The sequence below is a fragment of the Rhea americana genome, unplaced genomic scaffold, assembly GCF_003343005.1.
Source record: "Rhea americana isolate MKP2758 unplaced genomic scaffold, rheAme1 scaffold_117, whole genome shotgun sequence".
In the NCBI taxonomy this organism is placed as follows: Eukaryota; Metazoa; Chordata; class Aves; order Rheiformes; family Rheidae; genus Rhea; species Rhea americana.
This window is the reverse complement of record NW_028185228.1, coordinates 2006805-2033636: the sequence shown is the minus strand read 5'-3', so window position 1 is coordinate 2033636 and position 26832 is coordinate 2006805. Positions and strand designations below refer to the sequence as shown.

The 26832-nt window shown below is 33.6% G+C and overlaps 1 protein-coding gene across 1 annotated transcript in view; it reads left to right on the top strand.

Moving 5' to 3' along the window:
• The window catches only part of TBC1D32 (TBC1 domain family member 32), an 82608-nt gene that overhangs the window by 47801 nt on the left and 7975 nt on the right, over nt 1-26832 (top strand). The window contains exons 26-30 of the mRNA XM_085318612.1: nt 712-805; nt 9759-9884; nt 15636-15719; nt 25182-25251; nt 26092-26207. Coding sequence (XP_085174738.1) covers nt 712-805; nt 9759-9884; nt 15636-15719; nt 25182-25251; nt 26092-26207 — 490 coding nt within the window. The remainder of the gene's footprint in view (nt 1-711; nt 806-9758; nt 9885-15635; nt 15720-25181; nt 25252-26091; nt 26208-26832) is intronic.

The window sequence follows — 26832 nt, the reverse complement described above, 5'->3', positions numbered from 1 at the left end:
CTCAGTTTTATAAAGGGCTAACATTTTTAAAATGAGATGTACTGAAAAAATGTATCATTCCTGGTATCTGGGGTTTGGCATGTGCCTAGAACATGCCGTGTTCAAAAGGGATTTTCGTACTGGTGTATTTAAATGCTGCTTCTCCCACTATCATTATGAATGCAGTTCATATAGTTTTTTCTATATTCTTGTGTTTTCTTTATTAGCTTTTCATCTGTTAATTCTTCCTTTTGCTACCTGCATTTTCATCTGCAGTATCTAATACCTGTAGCTTTCATTGATGTTCTAATAATGTAGTGTTTGTCAAGCAGTTCTTTTAAGTGTTTGCTTCTCAGTGACTGTCACTGTTACGAAGATAAGGTGCAAATCACTGTCAGCATGGTAAAGACAGCTAGATCAATGTATACAAATGGAAATACATTTTTTTTTTTTTTTTGAGGGGGGAGAGGGGTGTGAACTGCAGTTTCCCCTTGGTTGGGAAAAARTACTAAAATCAAAACTGTGAATGGTATTTACCAGCACAGGTTCTAATTGAAGTGCTTTTTGGATATATAACTTTTGTTTTAATTGTGGAATATCTCATCTTTAATACTAGTATCAAGTACAGTTTTGATGCATAAGCAATAATTCAGTGAATTTTGCCTCAGTATTAATCAAGTAAATGTTGTTAATTCATCTCCTAACTCAATTTCTTTCTGGTCATGTTTCTAGGGCAGTRATCCATATCCTTGGCCAATGTTTTCATCGTTCCCTTTGCCAAAGTGTTATCTTTCGAAAATTCCTAGGAAAGCTGATTTCAGACAAGGTATAGAACATGCAAATAACGCAGATGTCAGACAAGCATCTCTGATTTATTTTTGTTCTTTTCTCAGATTCTAATCTCATAAATACTTCAAGATCATTTTTGGCTGCATATTGTTGGCTGCATTTGTAGCTAAATAAGTTGATTGGTTTTTGCTTGTCTTGCCTTGTGTAGCTGTCAATCTGCAAAGCTCTGTTTAGTAATCTAATTCTTATGCAAACTTCAACATTAACCTTTTGGCTAGTCTCAGGTGGGTGACTCATGAGATATATTTATATCATCTCTCTAGTAACTGAAGCAAAACAGTATGTTTAAGCTGCAAATTTTTTTTGTGCACTATTTTCTTGATTCAGATTCCTATGTTTACAAAACTTGATGGTGTGTGAAATAGACAGTATTTAGGACAGTTGCTTTCCACATTGAACATCAGTTTRGAATGTGGGCATACTGAAAAATCCTTTGAAAAACTATCTAGGCAAAGTAGTTTAATTCATATAAAAGAATCTGTTTTCAGGTTTTAATTTGTATAAATGATACAGAAGAATCTGGTAAATTGTTCGTAATAAATAACTCATTCTTTGTGTTTGTTCTTGCTCGCTATGTCCTTGAGATGTATTTATTAGAAATTACTTGTGAATTTCTTCAGCAGACAAGTTTTTCGAAAGTAATAGGAATTAAGAGTATGCATTATGAGTAGAACAAATGTAAAATACTCTGTTTATAGGTATTTAGAAAAATAATATGAAAAGAGTTGGCAAATTTTTCAAGAATAAATCAGCAGTTTCCTTATCTGACAAGACAAGGCCATGTAATTATACAAAAAGATGAAATTTTCTGTATCTTTACCTTACTAATAATGTTACACGGTTCTCAATGAAATATTCATGAGCCAAGAATTTTTTTTTAAAAAAAAAAGTTCTAGATTGAATCACCATAAAATGGATGCCCATTTGTTTTTAAAAAATGTCAAGTAGCAGTTACTGCTGCTATCGATTGGAAAAAAACATATTCTGATGAATCCCATAAAATCTCTCTCAGTTCTCTTGTTTGGAGCAATGCTGTCACTCATCAGTAGCAAATTGGATAATGGAATAGAGATTATGTTTATCATTTGGGGGAATGACAACAAGCTGGGAGTAGAGCCTGGTGAAATCTTGTCAGGTAACATTAAACTTGCTAAAGAGAATCTTCAAGGATTTGCAAATAAATTTGATGAAATATTGAAATGTTTTTATTTGAAAAGGCTTTTTTTTAGTATTAAAGGTAACTGAAGTAAAAGATTGTGTAACTTGAAAATGAACAATTGAATAAAGCATTTAGTTTCAGAGTCAAATAGAACTTTAAAAAATCTGATTTTTTAAAAAGTTTCTTTTTTATTACATCTAAAAAAGACAGGAGATAATTCTTCCGGTCAGTTGAAGCTGGTGAGTCCTTGGGTAGAGTACCTGTAGCCTACCCTGGGCCCCACAGTCTGAGGAAAACAAACATTTGATAGATTCTAGAGCACAGCAACAAGAATCATAAGTGACTTTGAAGCATGATATGTGAGTACAGATTGGAATAATTGGAATTGGCTGAAAAAACAGAGGTGATGCTAGTGCCTGACTATATTACAGAGGATTGTAGAGGGCAGATTGATTTAGTTTCCATGTCCCTTTGCAGAAAAAGGAATAGTTAGTTGAATTGGCAATAAAGATTTGTCACAAGTTAACAAAAATTCTAACAAGATGCATCTGGAAATCATGAAATGCTTGTTAGAGGTTTTAAGACCAATTTTTCTGATGTTGTAAATATTCCAAATTTATGTTGTCGTCTTACTTAGGCAACTTGCCTAAGGTTTTAAGAACAGCCTAGACGAGTAGTTCTTTGGTTTAATTCTGCTTCAGTGCAAGATGGACAGGGCTCACACAGACCTCATCTGAATGGCAAAGAGTTGTGCAGATTTCATGCTGTGGAGTGNTTTTTTTTTTTTTTTTTTTTTTTTTTTTTTTTAATGTAGCCTGTGTGGTAGCATTTCTGTCCTCTATTTGGGTAGTTTATATTACATGAATAATTAAACCTGTTGTATTCTTAGTGCTATGTAAGAATGTAGCACTACTTTGGCTGAAACAGAAAAGGTTATAACTGTAAGTTTTATTCTCTCTATCCTGACCTCTTATTTACCTCCTCTCTTCTTACCCAGGAGRCAAGACACCTGAAAAGAAGCTCACCTTTTCTTTTTCCTTTTAAAATTGGTTCCTTGTCCTATTATTGTGCTATTAGCTGTGAAAACAATACCTGAGCTATCAGTGAGATATCACTTTGGTAAGTGGTATCTRTGGAATGGATATTGGAGATTGTTAGGGAAGGAAGAAAAGAGTTTACAAAGGTGCACCGAGAAATGATATAATTATCTCTGAACATACTTTGTTCTGACCCTTCCTTCAGATGGTATTGAAGGACGGATGCAATAACAGAACCTTTATTTCCTAGGTGTCTCTCTTAGGGCAAATGCAAGTTGTCTTTTTCAGTGCAAGCCAAAATTTCTCAGTAAATATTTTCGGTCTAGACTGGTTCTTGCTCTCTAAAGAAGTTATGGACTGCTGAGGTCAGGGGCACAGTGAGCTTCCTTTCCACGGAACCGGTCTTCATGTAGCTCAAAGAAGTAGCTAGAATAACCTGAGCCATAGATAAAGTAACATGTGCTGGGTGGTCATTGCGAATAAACCATTTTCATTGAGTTTTCTGCCAAGAAAACCCAAKAAATAGTTTTTTGTTTTGTTTTGTTTTGTTTTGTTTTTCTTCTTCCTCCTATCCCTTATTTTTTTTTTTGAAGGACACTAGTGAAAATGCAGTAGTGGCACCTTTCTGGTTTGAACAGTTTGGGTAGGAGAGAGGATTAATTAGCAGTAAGAAGAAGCAGAGCAATGTAAACTCTGCAGAGTGACTGGAACATCTGGTTCCCGGCTGCAAAGCCTGAAGCCTGCATCTTAGAGATCACTCTTATGATTATGTACTATGTCGTGATGTACTACTCTCAAACACACTGGCAACTGGATGTTTTGCCTTGTTAGATTGAAAATGAAGTTAGAATTTTGCAGGCAAAATTAGTACCTACATTCCTCCATTTTATGATGGTACTTTGGATGGGTAGAGTCACCCAAAGAGTATATTTGTATTTAAGAAAAGTCTGTAGGGATTCACTCTTAACGAAAATCTGCCCGGTTTTTGCAGGTGTTAGGCATTTGTCTGTATRATATATACTGCCTTAGGAAAGCGTATATGGAAAAATAAATTTGCTGAGTTAACAATTTAATTTGCATTAATTATTTCAACCAGTATTTAGAGTTGGAAAACTATTGGATAGCAGTATATTAAAGCTTCATTTTTTGTCAAATATAATTCATAGTGAAGCTTCAGATGATTTATGGAGATCATTATTTACATGTGGAAATTGATTATGCTATTTCCACCTGTTTACACTGCAGCAAGATACTCTTGCTTTTTCGTTTGTCTTAACTGTTGAGTTATTTCAGTAACATAATTTGAGAAGGAGCTGTCAAGTGCTTTTCGAAGAGTGATATAGCCCTTTTATTCAGAGTACAGCTATTAAAAATAGTGGATTTTTTTTTTACTTGTAATATTTACTGTAGGTTATTTAAAGTTAAATAACTGTAGTATTCACTCTTCTGTTTGCTCAAAGATCTTTGCTTTGCTTCTCCCAGCTCTGCAGTTGTGATAGTTGTTGTTCAGCATGCCTGAACACTAAAGTCTGTAAATTTCCTACAATGACGCTTAGCATTTTCCTTTTATATACATGTCCCRTTCCTTAAGCTTACACTTTTTCTGACTTATACAGTCCAGAATTGCTACCAAAAATCTTTCATGATAATACTCTCAAAATCTTTTGATATTTTATCTTAGCCATTGTTCTCTGAGTTCTGCCTGTGTTTTACACTCTGACTTGAATGAGAACATGCTGCTATGTTTTGAGTTTTGKKTTTTTTTTCGGATTTCTTTTCAAGCATGATTTTTAGATATCTATTTGAAATGAGCAGTCTTTACTGTTAGACTCATCTGTCGAAGAACAGGCTATGTCAGCTTTCCTGCTTTCCTGTGATCTCTTTTAATTTAACACAAATATCTCCATCACCTTCACCTCTGTGACTTATCCTCCTTTCTGTTTTTGGCTTAACCTTCATGTATGGGCTTATTGTCTTCTACTCTTTTAAGAAATCCCACTCAGTTAATGAAAGATAAAAGATAAATAAGTGAACAAATCTATTTGAACTGTGTGTCTGCTTTGATACAATATATATCCTTATATKAATTTTTCAATAATATTCAGATACAACTTTGTCAGATTATCGTTATCYATTACTTTAAATCTACATGTATCTTATTCAGGATCTTCAGATCTTAGCCTGTTAGTCATAGAAAAACACTCTTGTTCTCACAAAACACAATCAAATGAGAAAGGACATGTGACACTTCTGATACATGCTATAACATTTATGAATTTTCCTAGGTCTTGCCCACTTTAGACACAAAGGCTAACTGAAGAATAATTTGAAGCAGTTTCTTTTATGGGATGAGATCAGTTTGAATTTGCAGAAGCTTTTGGTGTAGTGGTTAAGATTTTTTTTACGCACAGGTGCACTTTAAGATGGTTATAGGGCAATTTCATGGCTTACTAACCTGATAGAAGTGGTTAACAAGGCTGCACAAAGTAACCACTGCTAGCACAGAGGAAGGGGATGGGAAAATACAGCCCCATACAGGGACAAAGTCTAGACTGCAGCCAATGAATTAAACTGACATAAGCTTGTCTTTTCACTCAGAAATAAAATCAACATGCTCTTAGATGTATGTTTGTGTGTGACCTACTGGAGGAAGTGATAGTATGTGTTTAATGACAAACTGAGAAGTAATGGTCTTACTGGAATAAAATAATATGCCATGAGTTGCCACAATATGATACCAGTTACGGTAGGTAATGGATATGTTAAATACATGGTTATTACAGGAACTTGATTGCCTGGGTCTAAAGTTTGTCTCGCTTTCATCTGAGTTTGAATGTTTTTCAGCTCTGTGAGGATCCTAAATCTGGAATCCTCCTTGACTGGGGAGAAAAATCCATTAGTAATATAAGTGCCATCCCTCAGGAAAAATGAAGTCTTATTTTCAGTTGATTGCTTGCCTGTCACTATTTTGATAACAGAAACGAAAATAAAGTGTTAATTGGCAGTTGTAATGAGTAAGTAGTTCGTATTTTACTGAGAGTATTTACTCTTGGATTTTTCATTTCTCCAAATGTTTTTCAAGCTCACGTGTACATAACTACATCAGTTACATGTGGTACACATTTCAAGTCTTTTAAGCTTCATTTTCTTTGCTAAATATTACCTTCCCAGAAGAGCCTTGAGACAAATGCAGTGGTCTCTAGTCTTCARCAAAATATCAGAATCCATCCTAGCAGTGGAACAAATATTAGCCCTGCAAAAGGCTACAGCTTTAAGGAAGTTTTGGATCCATTGACTCTGCTAGCTACTAGCATGTAYGCTTTTCAGCAAGCAAGGATAACTAGTCTTTGGACAAACATGGAGTTTCATAGAAAGAMGTTTGGGGAAGACTGACCTCAGAACGTGTCGAATGAAGGGACCAAGTAATTATATATGTAGCTAAAGCCCTACAAGTTTTACTACAGGCAAAATAAAGATTTTTTTTAATTATTATTTTTTTTTTTTTTTGCTAAAAGCTGCAGTAGAGGAAAAGTATTGGAAAAACAAATGTTGAAAAGGCTATTGAGGTTAATGGTGCAAGGTAAAACAGTGGTCAAATGAAGAAAGCAGGAGGAACCAGCAGAGATGGAAAGGTGATAGTCTTAAAATCCTGCTGCTGTTGAAATTATTGGGGAATTTTTGTAGTAGTAGTATTTTGTTCAGTGGAGTCAAATTTTAACTGTGATCTCTTCATTTGATGAGGTGACTGCCCAATCCTAGCTGCTAGTTTCTTGTCCTCAGTGGCCAAGCTGAATTACTAAATCCTCTGGGAAGTAAAATAACTGTTTAACTTGCAGAAGGGTTTTACAGTTTTAAGATTTTACAGTTCTACGTTTTTCTTCCAACCACCTGCTACCATCTTCAACTATCACATTTTATAAAAATAGCAGTGAARGAAAGAGAGAGAACTAGAAATCCTGTTGCTATTACAAGCATAAATCCTTCTTCACATCAAATTTTCTTATTCACGGAAGCCATTCTTAGTGTCAGCGCATGTCATTTGGAGTGGTACTGGCTGAAGACTTAGTTACTTGATGATAAAGGAATTTTGTGTTAATTAATTTGGAAGAGTTGCTAATGTTAATCATTAAGTCACTCTAATGAATGTTAATAGTTAAGTCACTCTAATGAGCTTTTCTGAAATACTGTTTATTGTTTCAATAAATTCTAATGACAGGGAGACAGWCTACTGATATGAAGTGTTAAAATCTGTGGACTAGTTTAAGATAAATTATATTCAATATAGTAATTCTGTTAGAATATTTTAATCGTCTTAAGAGCATTTGMAAATGTCATTTTGATTGTGTTATTTACTAGAAAAATGAATTAAAAGACTATGAAGAAGTAAAAATGACAGCAAATACAGCAAATAACTATAGATTAGCTAAAATCCTTGTTAAATCTTACATTAGAAGTCATCTTCATGAACAAGATATGAATTTCTATAATGGTTTATTTCAAAGCATAGAAATGGAACAAAGGTAAGTTTGCAAAGTATGAAGAATTCTTCATTATTTTACTGAATGGTTAGTAGCAGTTCAGTCTGTGATCCTTTAATAATGATARGAACTGGATCATCCCAGAGCAAATACGGAGTGCGCATAGCTGTTGGGGTGCATGCATGTGCACTTATCTTATTACTGGATACAGCCTTTAACTTTTCACTCRGATTAGCTTTTAACAGCTGTGACGACATTATTTATAGTTGTGATCAGAAAAAATYATGCAAAATTAAAAATAAAAAAAATAAAAATTGACAGGCAGAAAAAATGTTCTGTATTGTGCCAAAGGAAGGAAGAATGCAAGTAAGAAATTCTCAGGTTCTGTTTTATTGGGGAAACAAAAAGTTTTTGTTATCTTTCAGGATTGTCCTGGAACTTTTCCACCAGGGYAGCTGTCAGTGATGCAGGAATCCTAGCAGCCTTAAGTGTTCTGGGAACCAAATAGCCTGAGAAGAGACTTCCTTATTGATTCCATTTCTAACAAACTGTGCATATGGGAAGAAATTATCTTCTCTTTTCTGACAAAGTATATGTATGCAGCATAGATTACCTGGTATGCTGTGCCATCATGTGTCAAGCTAACTTGCTTGTGTTTATTGTTTAGTCCGAATTCCAAGACAGAAATTTTACTTGCAGATGTTTAGTTCAAAGAGAATTTTTGTGATTCTAAGAACAATCATTGAAAGCCAACCTTACATGCTGATTTTATATTTGTCACTGTAGTTCTCCTRTTTTCAAGCTCCTCCTAGACTTAGCTAGTTATGAAATCTACTGCCTTAGCCTGTGATACTATATTCTAGAAAAGTGGTAAAATATGTTTAATTTCCTCTAGCTTTGTAGAAAGTAGAGGGAGAAAAAACATTTTTTAGAGAAGAGAACATACTTACTCTCCTTTTGTTATTACATCAGTGCTGGTTTTAATCTTGAAGGCATATCTCCCTATTGTATAGGAAAGAGAATATAGTTTTAATAACAAGGTGAAAATAACAGCAAGGAGCTATCTTTGAAACTCTTTATTTGTGTTAAAAAGGATTCTTTCATAGAGACTTTTTGGTAAAACAGTTGCACAAATTTGTTTTATAACCAAACTGAACTCATAATGAAAGATATTATCTGATATAATATTTTTGCCTCTCATGTAACAGCATTCTACCAAAAGACCCTGTTTTAGTAGTACAGAGTCACATGTTCATAAGTTATAAAATGTCTGAATTAAATTCTTTCAGCTTCTGACAACACCAAGAAGGGCCTGTGGCCCTCAGGTGGAGCGTGCTGGTGTCCCTAGAATCTTTAGAGTGYGCAATGTGAAATTCTAAGAAGTTTTTATGAGTACTGTGAATAAAGAGAACTTGTAAGTTCATTAGGATGCATTTCAGTGACAGCAAAAGTAAACTTATGTAACTATGTGTCTCCATTTTGAGTTGGGTTAATCTGGGAAATTCTAGAGATCATCAAGCTAGTATAAAAGTTCTCATAGCATGGGCAACTCAATATTTTTTCCCCAAATTTACTTGATGTGTATGCATAGCAATCTGAAGGTTTATCATCTGTCCAGACTAGAGGCATCTGAGGGAAACCTGCTTATAGAATTTTCCTTGGAGCACTGTTACCTTGCCATCAATCATGCTTCATTTCATGTTCAACAGAGTAGTGCTGCCACTTCAGTTTTCTTATGAATTCGATGCTGTTCTGTGAAGCTTTTGATTTCTCCCATTCCTCCACCCTTTTTTATTCTGAGTCATGAAATTATGTGGAAATATCAAACTATTTTATTTAAAATAAGTTTTCACCTCTTAYTGTTTGGGGACGAGGGGATTATAAAATATATGGGTTGTAGAAGATGTGCTCAGGAACATCTTACGTGTTCAAAACCATACAAGTAAGTAAAATGAACATTCATTTTCTATATAAAGCGTAATGCCATCAGCTTTAGGCCTAAAAACTTCTCCAGTGTAGTTGTCATAGAATAAGGGATACTTTATTGGTCTTTTCTTCCTGACGTTTGAGGGCTGCCAGAATACTAGGCAATGAYGAGGCTTTCAGCTACATCTGTTCTTCTCTGAAATGGTTTCTGATTCCTGAATGCATCTGCTACATCCCAATGGTAGTTTGTAATTTACAGCTTTTTATTACTTAGCATATTTTAAAAAAAAAAAATGCTGTTACAGAATGATGCTCATTCTTTTATTCTAGATAATGATTTGGATAAGCTCCTATCACTTTTAAAAAATCCAGATAAACGAAGTGATTGGACAGAAAACTGTAGAAAACAGTTCTGTAAAGTCATGAAAGCCAAACCTGATATCATCACTGGAACGAGTGAGTATTGCTTATTGATTTAAATAAAACAAAGCAAACAATGTCTTTAGAAGGAACTGTTTTTTAATATTTCATTGAGAATTATCTTTATAGTTTGTTGATTATGAGAATTATTTCAATGTGATTTTCCTATGAAAATAAGATTTTTCCCTCATGTTCTATTTATATCTCTCTACACCCATCATCCCTGTGTGTAACTTYTAAAGGTGCTGGTTGTTTTGTGCAAAATGTGACAGAAGAAGAGGGCTCAAAGTGTTTTGTTCGGGTCTTGTAAAGGTCTATGATTATGATACTCAGAAAGTGGAAAGGAGAACCTGAGAGAAAAGATAAACACTTCCCACATATCAGTGAATGACTTTAAAGGGGAAAATAAATGCTATGAATAGCCAATTTAGGTGGATGTTTTCAAAATGAAGCCTTAACAAATATCAAAGTATCCATTCATTCAGGTTTTTCTTCTTTTCTGTGTGTATTTCCTAATGAATAGTGAGCTTGTGCTGCAGCGTTGTTAGGTTTGTTGTTTTAACGGAATCATAACAAAGCAAAAGCAACAATTACCCATGTGATATAAATCTCTGGAAATCAAACTTAATAACTTAYAAGATAAAGTTGTATAGCAGTGAAGAAACTATGTGCTTTCAGAAAATGCTGACTTGCAGTTCTTTAAGAATTTGATTATAGAAGATGCTCAGTACATAGTCGGATCTTTTGCTTACATATTTCAAAGACCTCCCTGTAAATTCTTTAGAATACCAATCAATACAACTGACAGTCAGGCTGAGGAAATATATTTTATGTGGGATCAAGGTAACACAGCATGTGTGTTTTGTATAAGAGATCTGAATTTTACCATAACCTGTGAAGCCAAATGAAAATTTTAAGGCCTAAAGAAGTCATTTATAGGGGAACTAATTCAGTATAAAAATAATTAATAAACTTGTCACATGTATAAGTTAAAGATCATAATTTTTGAAATTTTCAAAATTCTTTGAATTTTCTGTTCTCATTACCTGTATGAACTGAATTTGTGTTTGTACTTGGATGATTATAATTTAGTCAGAGCTTTTACCTTCCATTTGGAGGAATGTGTGTGTGTAGACAGARTATGCATGTATTTGTTTATAATGTATATATGTTTATTGTGTACACTATATACATCCACAATGCTGTATTTATGCAGAAAGAAAGAGTGCTGTAAAATAGGTAAACAAATGGAGATTTGTAAGTTGAAACACTGAATATACTTTATATGAACTTCTGCTGCTATAAGAAAAGTGAGGAAAGCATTTTAAAGAATCTAGATTTTTCTAGCCAAAAGTGTATGTTTACTTCTCTTCTGTGTTTCTTACAGAACTAGTAATCCACTGAGCGTTTTTTTAGAATGTTGCACATTGTGAAGCACAAATAATTTAGTCTTTGCAAAATCAATTTATTTGAATGCGGCATATTTTCTGGACAGATATCTTCTTGGATTATATGAACTTAATGTTGAAAATTGTTAGTCTGTTTTCCTACAAACAAAAGGAATTATTTGTTGACATAACATACTTTTATATAAAAGCAGAACATAAGTTTAAAATATGTGACTTAGAAAAAGAAAATGGAAATCTATTCCTTTAATGCTTTGTAGTAGGCTATACGCAGCCTCAAAGCTTGTGTAGGTTATTTTATGCGACTTTACTGGAGGTATCAGAAGGTAGAATTAGGAATTTAAAGAGAACCATTAGAATTTGTTAACCCRAAAGGAGGACATTAGAGTTTCTTCTGAATAACTGTTTCCAGCTGAAGTGGAACAATTGAGAGTAAAAGTAAGCAAGAAAGGTATCCATGAAATTTTTTTGCTTGATTTTTGAAGGAGACTTGCTTCAGAATTAAAATGAAACAGTAAGTGTCTCCAGTCATCTAGGAAGAAAAATTACAAATCCAGATTTCCTTTTTCTGTCTTCCAAACCATTCTAGAATAACTTCCAAATGAGTATTTTTTATGCATTTTAAGTGCATGTGAATGTGCACACATGTGAATGAAGATCACACTATTTTATTAGCGTTGAATTTGAAAGGATTGTTTTCCATTAATAAGGAAGATACTGTGTTATAATATGTTGTTTTCTTAAAGAGAATRCAGATGGTTCCTTTACCATTTCGGTGTATAATAATTGAAAATCTCTCCCACTGATCCTGGGAATTAAAAAAGAGCCTCCCTATTGTTGACATTAAAAAAAGAATTACAATGTTTTTTGCAGATTTGATAAATAGAAGTTGATGGAGTTAAAAATTTCTGACACTGCTCTTAGAAAAAGAAACTAACTGTTCAAGATTTTCACTCTTGAATTTGTAGTCTCTAATACAAGTCCTGAAAGACTGCTGTTAACTCTTGAGAGGTGCTTTTTTTTTCCTGTTCGTTTCTTTATGTGAATTAAACTCCTTTGAAGCATCTGAGAATTGGTACAGAATATGATCTAGTAACACTGTTTACATTAGAAGATCTAAAAAATTCTGATGCTTTTGTTACTAAACATAAAGCAGCTCTCTAGTGGCACCTTGTAGTTCTTGACCTTTCTGGCTTAAACCCTTCAAAGCGTAGGTACAGGTAACCTCTCCTAGTGGCTACTTATTAACAGTTAGAATCACATGTGGGGTTTTTTTTGTTTGTTTTTTGTTTTGTTTTGTTTTGTTTTTTGATCAGTACTGTTACACTGTTTGAAAGCAATTTAGATTACTTGGCTTTTGTGTGTTCATTCTTTATGAATGATGAGTGCTGCTACAACAGTCCTGATGTTATTTTACGATGAACTTTTCTGAATTTGATTTGTATACTTTTTCAGTTGAATGAAAAATCACTGAGTCAGTTTCCATCTTCATAAACATTTCAGAAAGTATGTAAATAAAAGCTAACTGACTTAGTATTTAAACACAAAAAATAATCTAGAACAACTAGTTGTCATTTCACATGAATACTCTCTTGGAAGAGGTTGTCTTGTGAAAAACCTCTGTTCATATATTAGCCAAATTTGTTTTGATACACTCCACTTACAAGTCCTTTCTTTTCTCAAACTTGATTAAAAGCTTTTGGAGATCCTGATGGACATTTAGATAAATACTTTCAAATGGTGGAAATCAGTTTTGTGCTTGAGTTTAAAAAAATTGCTTAACAGTTATCACTTCTCCCAKTAATTCAAGCACTGAACTGAAATATTTCCCTGTTAAGTCAAGCATGTGGATATCTTCCAACAAAAAAGGGAACACACTCTGACTCGATTTTAAATTTTGTGAATTATGCWGTACTTTATTCTTTTAATATTGCTCCTGTTTGTTATTACAGCATGGAGTATTTTAGTAATCTGAATATGAGCAGTCATGCGCTGAACATATATCTGTTTGCAAAGTTTAAGCTTAACTTCTACTTTTTGCTATCTATAGCTCTAGTTCAGTGAGGTTTTTTGGTTATTTACTTGCACAAATACTTACTATGTTGTTTGTGGACCAGATTCCACTAAGCATATTAGTTAGCCTATTTGTCTCCAGAATGTAAAAGTAAGTAAGGACAAAAATTTTGGCATATATTTATACTATTCTATAAAAGTTAATCAACATTTTAATCTGCACTGAAAAATTTCTTTGGAATCCTTAGAAGAGAGTGGGATGAGGGAAGCTTTTGACACAGCCTGGTTTCAAAGACATATGTTACATTTTCAGAGTGCCTAAAGTATTGCAACAACAGCAGTAACTTTCCCATACTCCTACAGAAAATGATACCATTTTTTGAAGGGGTCTCTGCAACTAATTCTTCAGTGCAGTTTACCTTTCCAAGTGTAAACTTTTTTTCTAAGGTTGTAAAAAGGTCATTTATTCTGATATTTATTTTTGTGAATAAACTGTTATTCTTTAAAATAAGTTGCTTTTTGCTAATCCAATTGGTTTATTAGAGGCATGTTTAAAAAAGTTATTTAATTAGCAGCTTCTTCTACCCATAAAGTGAAAGAACGAAATTTATGTGCATAATTTATTTGTTTTGATTTACCAAAACATTCCTTCTTGTGTTTATAAAGTAGTGTTTTGCAATGCAAAATTAATTTTATTACTGTTGGAGTTGGCTGCTTAAACTGTAAACTATGTTTAGCTGTTGTAGTGAACAACTGCATCATCCCCCATCCTCCGTTAAAACAATAACACCAAAATTCAAACTTCTGAACACTTCTTGGACTAATTCGTGACTCTGAAATGGTTGTGTGAGTTTGTTCCTACAGTTAGACAAATAATATATTCCTGTAAGTATTTTCAGTAACTAATCAGGAAAAGTCATGATTTAATTTCAATATGTTAGCTTAAAGTGATTGGAGGAAGCTAGATTACTATCTTTATGATATTTTTCTTCATTATTTTTCCCGCAYAACAGGCATCAGACTGCAGACAGAGCTGATACTGTGTCTTCCTCCTCACACACAAAATAGCTTGCACTGCAGTCTCCTATGTTAATTTTCATGTCRGGAAGGCTAGTTCCAGAGTTTTATGTCTTTTTCCATTGCCACTTCCACCGTAGATTGCTATGCCTTACTCGTACTGCTATGACCGTTTGTACAGCTACCATCTAAAATGGTTTAGTGAAATTATCTGGCTTAAACACAACAGAACTACATGTGGCTGCATGAAGATTATGTGCAGGAACAGGCGAACAGAGACTAAGACAGTACAGCTTGAGACTTGTTACACTGAGGTATAATAATAATGATAATAAAAAACAGCCAAGGAATTTATAGCATGCAAACTGAAGACAGGAAATCCTGAAGGTGACTACTCTAATTACTCCCTAATGCTGCTTCGGATTGTTGTGAAAAGAAAGTTGGCACCACTGATTTTTAAATTCAATTTATCATGCAGCTGTCTTGGGATAGCATTTACTTATAAAAAGTATTAATTATTCCTTTCTTGAATTTTAATATGGGTCATCTCAGTATGGACTTCCTCTGTGCAATACATATATGCAATCCTTTTGTTTGAATCTGTGAGATGCTGTGTTCAGTTGCCGAAGTATCAGACTTACAGGATCAAGGATTAGGACCAGTGATTTTTCACTGAGAGTTGTGAAAGAGTTTCCTAGTTAATACTCTGTTAAGATGGGAGATACGATTTCTTAGAGATCTGATTTCTTGTATAAAGACCAGATTTCAKCATCTGGCTTATCTGTGCAGTAACTGTAGACTTAGAGCTTCCATTGGCAGGAATCAAAAACTTTATGGTCATTATAAAACATAGACTGTCCCAAAGGAAATTATCCTATCACTTCATTTTAAGTGTGTAATTTTTATCTTGTGATGGCATAGGCAATTTTATATTGTTTCTTGGAAACAGCATTTAAAAGTTCATTAACTTTTATTGGTGTAGAAAATTTTTGCTTTCCTGTCTACGCACACAGAGACAAATGGGATAAGATACTGCATCTTAATTATAGTTAGTTTTCATTTTATATTGATACTATGTAACAAATTCTGAAGTAATCCTTGGAGGATATAAAGATAATATATGATTCCCTTTCAGCTTACAYTGAACATATTCTCAATAAAACTATTAAATTTAATTTAAATTAGGAATGCAAAAGGACAATGCAAGTTTTGAATTGTTCCCCCATAAAAGCACAAATAAACATGCAGCTATTCAGATTGCTTTATTCGCATATTGTCATCTTCTAAAGTAATGTAGTTTTGTATTTTGTTCATTGCCTCTAATATTTTAATGAGTTTTTGCTTTTTGTAGTTTTGGCAGAATTAATTGAAAAGTTTGTGTCACATCTTTCTGAAAGCCCATCGGATTGTTATTTCAGCACTGCAGACTATAAAGGTCAGTTTTCTAATAATTCATTACCTTGCAGCCTCTTCATATTTCAATTACTTTTCTTTTAAATTTACCTGTAACATTTTTGAGGTTGTTGAAAATGTTCGCTAACAGCTCAGAAATTCATTACTTAACTGATGGGATATACCTTGTTTTGGAGGAAAGGATAGTGTACTTGAGCAAATAGTACAGATAATTATTAGTGTTATCTTTTCTTATTTCTGTATGGGCAATGAAGAGACAGAGATAGGTGAGGATATGATTTAAAGTATTTGTTGACACCTATTATAGAATGATCTGTGTAGTTGATGGCGTAAATATTTAAGATGACATCAGCAATCGGTCAGATTTATTGAGAGCCTCATAATGTATGATCACCCCAAAAGTATGCCAGATACATTGGTTATGTATTAAAAACAATGCATCAGTTGAAGGAACAGAGTAACAAGTGTAAGCTTCTCACAGAGGTGCTGCTTACAGTCAAGAATAAAGGATGAATAATAAAGTTAATTTATTCTGAATGTAAAGTCATAAATGTTAATATTTGAAAAATCTTACAAAATGAGAAGATTTAAAAGTATTTTTTAATATCTACTCAAAAATACAGTTTTGTTCCTTACTGTCTGCCCAGGACTGTTCTCCAAGTTTGTGGTTTAGTCGTTTATAGTACTCATTCTCCCATTAATGCTGAAGAATCAAACCCACTTTGGGGAAAGCCTGGCATTTATACTGTAACTTTATTGGCACATTCATAGAATGCAAATGCAGTGTCCTTGGGAACTTCAGACTTGCCTTTGAAGTTTCAAAGCATAAAATCCCTTTAGTAATTTAGATTACTTTTTTTTTTTCTTTTATGTAGGGGTCTTGCCTTTAGCCATCTACCTGCTGAAAGCTTGCTAATGGAGTAGTCTTAATTTTACTTGAGAATCTCTCCCTTTGCTTATGGAGTTGCTGAAGTGCCTATTCTTCTACTACTATGTACTTTCTCCTTGAAATTTCAGTTCTTATAAAAATTGAATTCCAGCATTCCTCTAAACCATACATATCAAGAGTTCTTTTGTGACCTGTGTCAGTTTGTCACTTAGGTTTCAGCTTCTCAGAAAGCACAACAAGCAACAAAAATCTCTTCATGGCCTCATAAAACTTGGTATTTGTGTATTTCTGACATTTCTCAATTCAAGTAATGACTCGGATGATTCCTTTAAAAGCCCTCCTCATGTCTTCATAACATTGGCTGACACCTAGAGTGCCCCTCTGGTTCCCCTCTGCATCTCTTAAGGTCGTAGTTCAGAGCATCACCCACTCTCCAGCACTATGGAAGGCCCAGGTTCAGTTTCCTTTTCTGTTGTGGGGGATGCACATACTCTGTTTCTTTGGAGAACCCAACAGACCTAGTTTATCAAGGTTATCTTAGTCTTTCCCATTAGAACTCTTCTGCCTTGTATAAACAAGACAAAAACTAGCTGGAGAARGGGGTAACAACTAATATCCAACCTTGTATTGTCCAGCAAACCAGAGCATCTTGCCCTTACCTAACCTTAATGGCTCAGTGCTTACTTCAGTGTGAAAGAGCTCTAATATAGGGGAGGGGGGAGTTCTCCATACTCTGTTCACTTAAGAGTGGAGAACCTTAGTTCCAATCCATTTTCAACCTGTTTCCAACCTAGGATTTAAAACAAGTGCAGGAAGGTCGAATCTGGGTCTTCTATTTCACTGATCTGTGACTTAACTGTGAAGCATATAATGGGGGTGGCAGCAACCACTACACTCTGTAGTTTTGACTTGAATTTGCAGTTAATTCCTGGATGAATGAAACTGCCTTTCTTGATGAGTTTACTGTTGACTGGAAGAAAAATTAACTTGTATCTATTCAGGTGAGAAATTCAATTTCTTCTCATTTTTTCTAACTAGAAGGAATTACTATTCTTTCTAGATAAAAAGAAAGAGTAAGAAGGCAAGGTTCATCTAAAACATACTGTTAGTCTTGAAGAAACACAAGGTTTGGAAATCCTATAATAATCATAGGCATTAAATTCATTTTTTAGAACTGAAAGTCCCTAAGAATAGATACAGGAGATAAATGGTTTTCATTTGCAAATACTCTTGAGGTTCCATGTGTTTTAGTGAAGACAAGTTTGGAAATGAGAGAGCGAGAGACGTTATCTAAGATAACCAATATTCTGATGGTCAAAACACTGATGAAATGTAGGTAAGGGGCATGTGTTCCTTTTGTGTTTTCTTTCCCTGTCAGCAACACCATTGTCAGAGATTCTTTTGGAGAAGAGTTCTCAGTCCAGGAAACACTGTTCAGTCAAGCAGAATATGTTTCAACTTGGTTCTATTTCAAGTTTTATAGGATAATAGTAAATAAAATTTCTCAGCACATTTTTCAGGCAGGTATCGCAGTGAGTGTTGTCCATGAAGACTAGTTTAGACCAGTGAAGTCATGATGATTAACATTAAGTGAAACAAAAATCTGGTTATGTACAATCTATGATTATACTCCACCCTGGAAGATTTAAAGGGCTTGCCTGTAAGAGTCATTTGTGTAGCTGAATTACACTCATTGCAGTTTCTTTTTTACATAATAAAGCGTTGTGTGGCATTGCTATAAAAATGGGAATATACTTTGAGACCCAAAGTCTGTACTCACGCTTCCTGTGTTTGTACAGAAGGGACAAACAAAATGTGCTCAAATATTTATGAGACTTACTTTTCTTTAATTTTCTTTTCTTAAAATTAGGTTTCTCATTCTCTCAGTGTTTAAATAATGATTGGCTAAATTTATATATATATATATATATTTAAGGATTTTTTCCAGCATTTCTGAAGGTGGGAATTTCTCCAAGCACCACAGTTAATTCTTACATGCCATGTTACTTCACAGCATCTTTCTATTTTAAGCTAACTTCTGAAACTGTTCTTACAGTAGAGATATCTTGCTGGTTTAGGTAGTAGCTAATGAGTTGTTAGAAGGTAAGCCATATTCTAGATGCATCTCCTAGCCCCAGATCCAGGTAAGCAGAACACACACTGGACAAGTCCRTATGTCCACCATTCTCTCTCTTGAATAAATTTGGGATCTGAGGGACTGAAGAACAGCTGTTTAATTTTAATGAAGAGAAGCCACAATTTTCATGAAAGTAAATTGAGTACAAAGCATAGATACTAAGTGTTTATCATGTTTCTTGAAATGAGAAATAGATTATCTTAAAATATGACAGCTTTCTAAACCTGTAGGTAGTTGTAATTAGAATAACACAGTCATCTGTCTGCTCTGGAATCCCTCAGGATTTCAGTCTATTATAAAATTTGCAAATATGGAAAAATCAAATTAGTTCGGGTTGTTATCATTTGCAAGATAAGRAAGAAGGAAAAATGACTGATAAGCCACTATGCAGCTGCAATATTTAATTCTGAACAGTAACACAAATCTTTCTTGAAGTTTACTTTCTGCTAACAGCAATGATACTGCTCTGATATGGATTCAGATGGGAATAAAAACACATATAATATGAGCATTAAATGTTAATGAACTCTGTCTATCACAATTAATACTTTCCAATTTACTTTTTCTTAAAAATAAAACATAATAATTGAAAGCCAAATCATTGATGCCTAGCTGCAGTAGGATGACAAGGAACTGAAATTTACTGTAATCTTAAAACAGCCATTGTGTGGTAGGGATATGACGTTCTTAAATGGGAAGCTGTCAGTGTAGGGCTTCTTAGAGGGAGTAACAGATGAAAAACGCAGGACTACACCCCAAATGTACACCCTTCAGTGTGCTGAAGGAGAAAGAAGGGCATTCTTCCCTTTCTCCTGCATCATTTGATSAGTACATCTCTTTAAAGACGGGTACCCACTTTGAAGATACTATTAAGAAAGGCATTTTACCTGTTGCCAGTTTGTATTTTTTTAAAATAAAAAAAAAATAATTGGACTGAAAACGTGATTCTTCCTTAGGAATATTGTTTCCAAACATGATTTGAATATTTATGGTGACCATTGCTCAGAGAGCAAGTTCTAGATATGAATGTTCAGATTTTACACTATTAGCACAAGAAATCTATTTGATGACGTAAATTACTTTTAATAGACAAGGTGGAATTGCATTTGAGATTAACTAGCTCTGATGAGTAGTGAAAAGCCTTCTCCAGCATGTATTCTCAGATCCTATATTCATTTTGTCTCTTCATTTACGGTTTAATCCCAACAATAAGAATATGGGGTTTTTTTTGAAAGGGAATTTTTTATAGACAATTCAAGCAATGAATATGAGATTCAGCCGGTTGGATGTGGTCTAGATGAGGGGCTTGGTGGAGGAGAGGCCACCATTGAAGAACAATAGTAAAATGGCAGAAGAGAAAATAGTGAGAAATGTATGACTTCTGCTCTCCCCCAACTCCAAGTAACGTTTTAGAATAGAAACCCTTTAGAAGGTCATCAGAAGGAGAGAGGATAGATATTGAGGAAACATAAGGGCTTATGCTAATAGCTTGGGCACCTGTCTAGCTACAGTTTCAATGTTTAGACGTCTCTTGAAGAAGAAAAGCTGCAAGTAAAAAAAAAAAAAAAGCTGTCTTTTAGTTAAATGAAAATATGATTAAATTTTCATTTTCTTAATTTCCGTTTATATGTGCGAAGTCTAMGGTTAGACATCTGATAGCAAAAATAATTACATACCATAAAGATTTTTGAAGCACCTGCAATAATTATGCAGATACCTCTGACCATCATTGGATGTTCAGAAACTACTGTTATGTTATTATTAACATGGTCATCTCTAAGAAGAAAATTAATTTTTTTTACCATAATTAAAATGTTAACAGTTGTGCAAAGGTTATGTAYACAGCCATAGAAATATTTGACCTGGGCACCAAGAAGTAGTGGGAAAAAAAATGTGAGCAAAAGCTTTAGTCTTTTTTTCTATTTACTATGAAAGGGAAACAAATCATTTCTTTGAGGTGGTGAGAGCAGTTAAATAGGGAAGTAAACTGTAACTGTAGATGTTTTAGGAAATACACTGTGACATTTGGAAATCAGTCTTTAATTTTAGAATTATTTGAGCTCTGCATCCAGTTATTTCAGTATGAAAACAATATTGTCCATCTGCTGACTTAACCATAAAAAGCTCCTTCAAGGTAGGAGGGAAAATGGATAAGAAAACAATCTTTTAGATGAATTGTAAAGTAAAATAAGCTGATGTATTAAAGCCTGGGTTAAACAAGAATATTACTGGCCTGTGTTTGCTACCTAAATAACTTACTCCACAGCATCTGCAGCCTCACAGCTACAGCTGTAGTTGTTGATTGGGTTTAATACTACTACTTAATTGCTTTTGTATGTCATGCTTTCTGGGATGTTCTTTTTTGTGCTCCTGAATACTACAAAACTTTTTGAGAAGTAYTGCCCACTGAGACACTTGAAATAGGCATAATCAGGGTTAGTASGAATGATCAGTCTAATCCCATGACCTTGAAGATGGGAAAGCAAGAAAACCATGAGATTGCTTTAAAGATTGTCCCTTTGTTCCTTCCATTCATCTTCTAATCCCTTTTGACATTTACCATCTCTGAGAGTATTCMTTTTCGCAGGAAGACCTATGAGACCACAGTACTCCATTTATCATTTCCTACTGATAAAAGATAAAAACCTTCAAATTCCTTTCCATCCCTGGATCTTGCTCGAAAAATGAAACAAAGGAAAAGGATTTGTAAGCAGAATTTAATGCCCACTTCTCCTGAAGGTCCTCTGATTTGCGGCAGGAAGAATAACGAACACGTAGAACTGTCCAAGATGCATAGAACTACTTATTTATGAAGACTGGATAGGCAATAGCAGTGAAGCATTCCTTACCTAAGAGTGCCTGATTCAGACTAACTAATTGAAGAAAACCTTAGAGTAAGGGAAAACACTGATGGGAGAATACCAGTCATTCTGGGAAAGAGAAAGAAATTCCAATCACTTAGAAAATAAGACAAAGAAATCAGTATTGCTCTTCTTTTGAGATGATTTGAAAACCAGGGAAATGATTAAATGAATTTGTGATGAGAGAAAAAAGGCAAGTTTTAGAAAAAAGAAGATAATCCAGTTGGAATAAACAAATAAAGTATTGAAAAAAAGGTAAYGTTCTGCAGTTTTTGCATATTACCTTAATTTCTTTTTATGTTTAAAGTTATGCCTGGCAAATAATAGTTGGCAATCTTTGGCTGTTAAAGGTGTTTCAAAGCAAGCATTTCTATTTTGAATGAGTAAGATTGTATTAAATAGTGAATGTTTTAAAAAAGTATTGACAGAAGGCATACCAATATTTCTTATGAATTTCTTATTTGAAGAGTGCTTTTATATTTTAAAGTCATCCACCTCTACTGCTTTGCTATTTTATGCATTTTAGAATGAGAGGCAAAGGCTAATTTCTAATGTATTTTTTTTAATTGTAAATAGTTAGAGTTCCTAAAGAAGTATATGAAATTTTGACATCCTTCTAGTCACTTGTTATGATTTGGATTAACTTCCATTTTACAATAGTTCACGTTTTATATTATAAATTTAAAACATGTTTCACATAGAATTTTTGTTATCTGTGAAGTATAAATGGGAAAACTGTTCCATATTTTATTAATCTTTTCCATGAATTGGATGAATAAAAAAGAAGTTGGCAAAGCATGATGTTCATTACATTTAATAAAAACAACAATGCTGTATCATGTCCTCATCTAATTCAGTGTTCAGAGCTGTGCTTTGTCCTTTGAGGATAAATGGCATTCTTATTTAGAAAATTGATCTTTTGATACCTTTGTTTTGGAACCCATTGTGTTTGAAGGCCGTAGTTATATCAGGTTTRTTGACAAATATTTGTTAGGTGAGTTTTGCTTTTCTGCAAAAAAAACTCAGAACTCAGAGTATTAAATTAGAGGTATGTGGACATCATTACAATAGTGCATTCAACATAYTCCTGCAAGTTTACTAGTTAACTTTTTATTTGTAACCTGCACTATTTCAGTGTCCCACTTGATGATGATAATTTTCTAAGCTTAAACTTAAAAGTTTCTAAGTCTGATTTTTAATCAGTAGGAAGTAGACCTTTGTGTGTTCTAAATGACTTTATAGTTTCCTGAAGCCTACTATTCCTACTCTTTTAATTGGAAAACAAGACTTTTGACACAGGACAAAGGACTACAATTTATATGTTCCCTTTCTGAACTGTGCATTGGCAGCAACTGAACTGCCTGGTGTAAAGAGCTATATATTTATGTGAAATATATTCTGGTGTACAAAAGCAAGAGTTTTTGCCTTGAGGAGGTGCTATGTAATATTGCATTGTTACTCAGTCCAAACTCCCTCTTAATATTATGTACTTTCACAATATAGAAGAAAATATCAAAGGGAAAAGTGATAAGGGGAAGCCCCTTTGCAGCTAAGATATTATTACAGTGGAGAAGAAAGGCAGTGAAAATCGATTAAATCAGTGGTGTTCTTTTAATGCTAATAGGAGATAAGCATTCAGCGCTTGCTGTAAACAGGGACCTCGATCAGGAGTTGTGCTGTGGCTGTTGCTCAGGACCCTGCTGCCAGCTCCAACCTCAGCAGCCAAGGAAGGATCACCTCGAAATGGAGGCTGGGGTTCCTTCTGGTGTAGAGATCGTTGTGCCATTTCCCTCTCTCCCGCTGTTAAATACGATGCTGAGGGGAATGAATTAACCACTAGTCATTCAAACTGCCCCTAATTTGTTCTCCATCATGTGGTCTAGAATGTAATACCTCTCTGGCCTTCACAACTGCAAATAAGAACCTGGAAAAAAATCGAGTGCAAGTTAATATTGCTGCATGAGTAATCAGACAGCTTGGAGCAGTACCTGAAAAAGATGCGAACTGTTCCACTCAACTCTTTTTTTTTTTTTTTTTTTTTTTTTTTTTTTTTTTTTTTTTTTTTTTTTTTTTGTATGCTATGCATAATGTATATAACTTTCTGTCCATGAGAGGAAATAAAAGTCCTTGATTCAATATTGCTATTTTGATCCTATCAAGTTACTGAATAACTTAGTCTTACTGAAAGAACAGTGTAAGTACAAAGAACAGCAAAGAACCTGTAAAGGTTATTTCTGAAAAGGACATGGTCAGTTTATCATATCTGTAGCAGTTAGATCACTGTATTTTGCTAAAGTTATAATACAGATTTCTCTTTTCTTTTCATATTCCTGCTGTTGAATTTTATTGCTTTGTTGTTAAGTGTAATTTTGCTGTATTGTTTTCTTTAAGAAAAATTCAGTCTGCCTCATGTGATCTGAGCAGGGCACATTTTATTTTCCTTGATCTTTTTCTCTTGATCCAGGGCATTTCTTCACCTAACTAGTTAACATTTTTTATAATGCTTCAGTCTCTGTTATTTGTTTACTAGTAGCGTGGAGTGTTTACCTAAATGGGTAGCTAGGGGATCCTTCAGTTTGGTTCCTTTATCTGAGAAGGATGTAGAGAAGAAAATATGTTTCAAGTTAATATGTGATCTGGTTCCTCCAACTATTATTTTTGCATTAACCATTTGCATGAATATTTTTGGTTTCTGCTGCTATATTTATTATTTTCATTTTTAACAAAGTATGTTAGTGTTTAGAATTTTTAAAAAACTAACTTTGATTTTAGATTTTTATTAGCACTTTATTTTTTTTTATTAGTGCTTTGTCTGAAAAAAGGAAAAATAAAGTTAAGGGTTTAAGCCCTCAGCTTTGTAACTGATAACAGTTTATCGAATTATTTTTTTCTGAGATGCAGATGATACATTGATGATGGTACATTGATGAGACATACACAAGAGAGAGAATGCCTTGTCTTTTGCATTTAGAATGTGAATTTTTGAGATAATATTACTGAGAAGTTACTTTAATTCAGGTTTTTTTAAATTGTCTAGCTTAGACTTCTTGTATTCAAGAAAGGCACAAAATGGGTATGTACTAGTGTCTGAAAGAACAATACACAGAAATACTTGTAGTTTTTTTTTTTTTTTTTTTTTTTTAATTCAGCATTTAAAATGGATTTTGTGAGATTCATAACAGTAAAGAACTCTTGTTAACAAGGTTAACTTTACCACTTGGAGACTTCAAGGCCACTGGAATGGAAGAAATTAGATCAGAAAATACTGTTTTGTCTGAATTCCATGCCAGAAAGGATGAACTTACATTAAGAAACTGATCTGAAAGAGTTGCTGGTTGTATTGTAAAGCTACAGATAACCATTTAAAAAGTGAACATTTTCTTATAAAGAAAGTGTTTTTATTAAAAAAAAAAAAAAAAAAAAGGAGGGATGCAGTCAAATACCAGTTTTTGATGCATCCTTTGCAAACACCACTAAACTTTTTAAAATATAAAACAGTTCCTCAAAGTTGGTATTAATACATAAATTTAAAAAGCTTTGTATTAGTTTCCAGTTAATATCATACTAAAAATAATGTTTTTTTTTCTTTTGTTTTAGCTACTGATGCAAATGTGAAGAATGAAAGCCTTTCATCTGTGCAACAACTTGGTGTTGAAATGACAGTCAGGTAGACAGCATTAAAACACTTCCCTAGTGTATTTTTAGAGTTTATTTGATTTTTTTTCCTTAGGACGACTTTAATGATATTTAATCCATCAACTCATTGCTTTATACCATTTAAACCTAAAGAGCAACTTTGAGAAACTGAATTCTAAGTCTCAAAATGAAAAGGTATTAGTACATAATTTAATTATCTTTGCAAATTATATAGGTTATTATTGTAGTAAGAGCTACTTGCAAGTTGTTGGTAAGATCTAATGCTAAAATTACATTATCCTGAGTTACATGTCTTTTTCTTCTCACATTACTTCTCTTAATGGCTCTGTTAAGTTAAGCTTAGTTATATGCCAGTTACACGTTTTACCTGGCTGGTGATTTGCAGAGCGTTGGTGAAGGAAAAGTTAATGTGTCTGTATTTCCACAGATTGTTAACTTTAGCATTAATACTTGAACTTAGGTGCTAGTAATTACACTTAATAAAAAATACCTTTAGATGGAATTATAAATAATGTGTGTGAAGAAAATGAATCATATGTGGTTACATAGAAGGAAATGTATGGTTACTTAGCTCTCCCCTGTATCTCCTTCAATCTCTAAAACTTTTAAGGGGGGAAATTTAACAGGAAAAACTTCTAAGGTGGGGAAATCGTAAAACGGAGTAGCAAATGTTTGGTGAGTGTCCTTCCTACATTGCTCTTATGCATATATTACAGTGTACTATTTGTTAAGAACAGTGCTGTGACTGTTTAACTGTCACAGTCCTATTAAATAYGAGTTTCTGCTTTTTAGGAATTTTTAAAAATATAGTCAATCTTTAAACAATATTTTTTTATATKTTTTGTGTTAGATATGGGAAATACTTAAACTTACTAAAAGAACATGCAGAAAATGAGCTGTCTTTAGTGTTAATGAATTGTGAGAAATTTCTGAAACAACAGCAAACAACTGTAGTATCCTCACTCTGTATCCTTTCGTGATGATATGAAAAATGCCAGTGGAATTTGACCTCTCACTTTGTGTTTTCGGTGGTGATGTAGATGTGTAATATACTCTGAATAAAAAAAAAAAAAAAAAAAAAAAAAAAAAAAAAAAAAAAAGGCACTCCTACTGTGAAATTTTGTTAAACTAAAATACACACCAAATGCACCCAACAAGATCTTCATCTTTGGTTTCTATACTGTGTTAAAATATGTTGCAAGTCTCATTCATTTTTGTCATAAACTGTTCAGGGTAGAATCAGATACCAGATGTTTTGTGTGTGTGGTAAAGAGCCTAGAACATTACAGCTTTGAGCATTAAGGAGTATTTGTGGTATACCCACAATGCAGACAATGTTAGTGATCTTTAATGATCCATGTAATATAATCTATGTTTGTAATTTGATCAGCAAGAATGTTTTGACTTCTGACTTTAGATTTACTGTGGAACTTCTTAAAAATAAAAATAGCCTTTTGGAAGTTTTACTACATTTTTATGCATTGGAATTATTACTATCAAAACACACTTCATCACCCTTCAAAGCTTTTCTTTTACTCTCTTGCTGTTTCTTTCCTTAATGGTCTCAATTCCTGTTTTCCTCTTTCTCTAC